Raw genomic sequence first — 2056 nt, forward strand, 5'->3', positions numbered from 1 at the left:
GCCTCCAGGCCTCAGCTGAGAGTCAACACTTTATTAAAAGAGATGGTTGATCAGTTCAGAGGTGAAGCTCAGCAGGAAGTGAGCAGCAGCTCAGAGCAACAAGCTGCCAAACCAGGAGAAGTTCCCTGTGACGTCTGCACTGGACCCAAACTGAAGGCCCTGAAGTCCTGCATGGTGTGTCTGGCCTCCTACTGCCAGACTCACCTGGAGCCTCACCTGACCGCTCCACGTCTGAAGAAACATCAGCTGATGGAGCCGGTGGAGAACCTGGAGGACAGGATGTGTCTGCAGCACGATAAACCTCTGGAGCTGTTCTGTAGGACCGACCAGACATGCGTCTGCTTGGTCTGCTCTGTTTTTGACCACAAGAACCACGAGTTTGTTCCTCTGAGAGAAGAATCTGAAGGAAAGAAGGCAGAGCTGAGGAAGATGGAGGCTGAAGTTCAGGAGATGATCCAGGAGAGACAACTGAAGATCCAGGAGATCAGAGAGTCGGTGAAGATCAGCAAAGATGCTGCAGACAGAGAGAAAGCAGAAGGCGTTCAGGTCTTCACAGCTCTGATGGAGTCTGCTGAGAGAGGCCTGAAGGAGCTCCTCAAGGAGATCCAAGACAAACAGGAAACTACAGAGAAACAGGCTGAAGACTTCATCAGAGATCTGGAGCAGGAGATCTCTGAGCTGAAGAAGAGGAGCTCTGAGGTGAAGCAGCTCTCACAGGATGAAGATCCCCTCCACCTCCTCCAAAGCTGCTCCTCCCTGAAAGCTGCTCCACCCACCAAGACCTGGACAGAGGTCAGAGTTCATCCACCATACTATGAGGGGACTGCGGTCAGAGCTGTGGCTGAGCTGCAGGAGGAGATGAAGAGGATGAAGAAACTGATGGAGGCTGAGATGAAGAGGTTCCAGCAGTTTGCAGTGGATGTGACTCTGGATCCTGATACGGCTCATCGTCACCTCATCCTGTCTGAGGATGGAAAACAGGTGAAACATGGAGATGAGAGGAAGAAACTTCCAGACAATCCAGAGAGATTTGATCAGTGTCCATGTGTTTTAGGACAGCAGAGTTTCTCTTCAGGCAGATTTTACTTTGAGGTTCAGGTTAAAGGAAAGACTGACTGGGATTTAGGAGTGGCCAGAGAGTCCATCAAGAGGAAGGGAACCATCAACCTGAGTCCTAAGAACGGTTTCTGGACTATTTGGTTGAGAAATGGAAATGAGTATGAAGCTCTTGATGGCCCTGATGTCCACCTCCATCTCCATCCTGGTCCTCAGAAGGTCGGGGTGTTTGTGGATTATGAGGAGGGTCTGGTCTCCTTCTATGATGTAGATGCTGCAGCTCTGATCTACTCCTTTACTGGCTGCAGCTTCAAGGAGAAACTCTACCCATTCTTCAGTCCTAGCCTTAATGCTGGAGGTAAAAACTCTGCTCCTCTGATCATCTGTCCTGTTAACCAGGCTGATTGTTCCTCTGATGAATCTGAGTGACTCTGCAGGTGAAGTCCAGCTGCTGGCGAGCAGAGCTTGGAAACGACCTCAGCAGGAAGTAAACAGTTCAGGTCAAAGCTGGATTATTTACTGCAGCTTTTTGATTCTGTTTCTGGAAATTTCCAGCTTCTGATTATAAATGTTAACTTGGTTCATTTCATTGTTTCCTGTTCCTCTTTAACTGAACAGTTTTAGAACTGCATGCAAACATTTTGAACTGCACATCAAATTAAAACTGCTTATTTCTAAAGTTGTGCTTTTGTCTGAACGTTTAATCAGAGTAAATGTAACGTGGTGGTTGAATAACGGATGCTGAGCTACGGTCCCCCTGCACCTCAGCTCCCACTTTTTATCCCTACTGGCCTCAACAGCTCATCAGAAATTTGCCAACTAGATCGTGTTTCTGAAGTTCAGTGAGAAAATGGCTCACTGTGTTAGGTACTGTTACTTCAGAGAACCCAAAAAGCATGCTGTATTTAATCAGAACCACCTGGTTCTCCAGAATCACATCCACTCTGCATATGTGGGTGTGCAGAGTCCACATTATGCCTTCCTCCAAAATGAGTCTGCC

At 48.1% G+C, this 2056-nt stretch overlaps 1 protein-coding gene across 5 annotated transcripts in view; it reads left to right on the forward strand.

Moving 5' to 3' along the window:
- The window catches only part of LOC106936270 (E3 ubiquitin-protein ligase TRIM21-like), a 9136-nt gene that overhangs the window by 4142 nt on the left and 2938 nt on the right, over positions 1-2056 (forward strand). For 3 of the 5 annotated variants that reach the window (XM_015017150.1, XM_015017146.1, XM_015017149.1), the window contains exon 3: positions 9-1735. In XM_015017150.1, the coding sequence (XP_014872636.1) occupies positions 9-1485 (1477 nt within the window). In that variant the 3' untranslated portion in view covers positions 1486-1735. Of the gene's footprint in view, positions 1-8; positions 1736-2056 lie in introns of those variants that run through there. The other 2 variants (XR_001422092.1, XM_015017148.1) reach the window with 2 other exon arrangements.

Source organism: Poecilia latipinna, unplaced genomic scaffold (genome assembly GCF_001443285.1).
Source record: "Poecilia latipinna isolate Pla-1442-1.1 unplaced genomic scaffold, P_latipinna-1.0 Scaffold2108, whole genome shotgun sequence".
In the NCBI taxonomy this organism is placed as follows: Eukaryota; Metazoa; Chordata; class Actinopteri; order Cyprinodontiformes; family Poeciliidae; genus Poecilia; species Poecilia latipinna.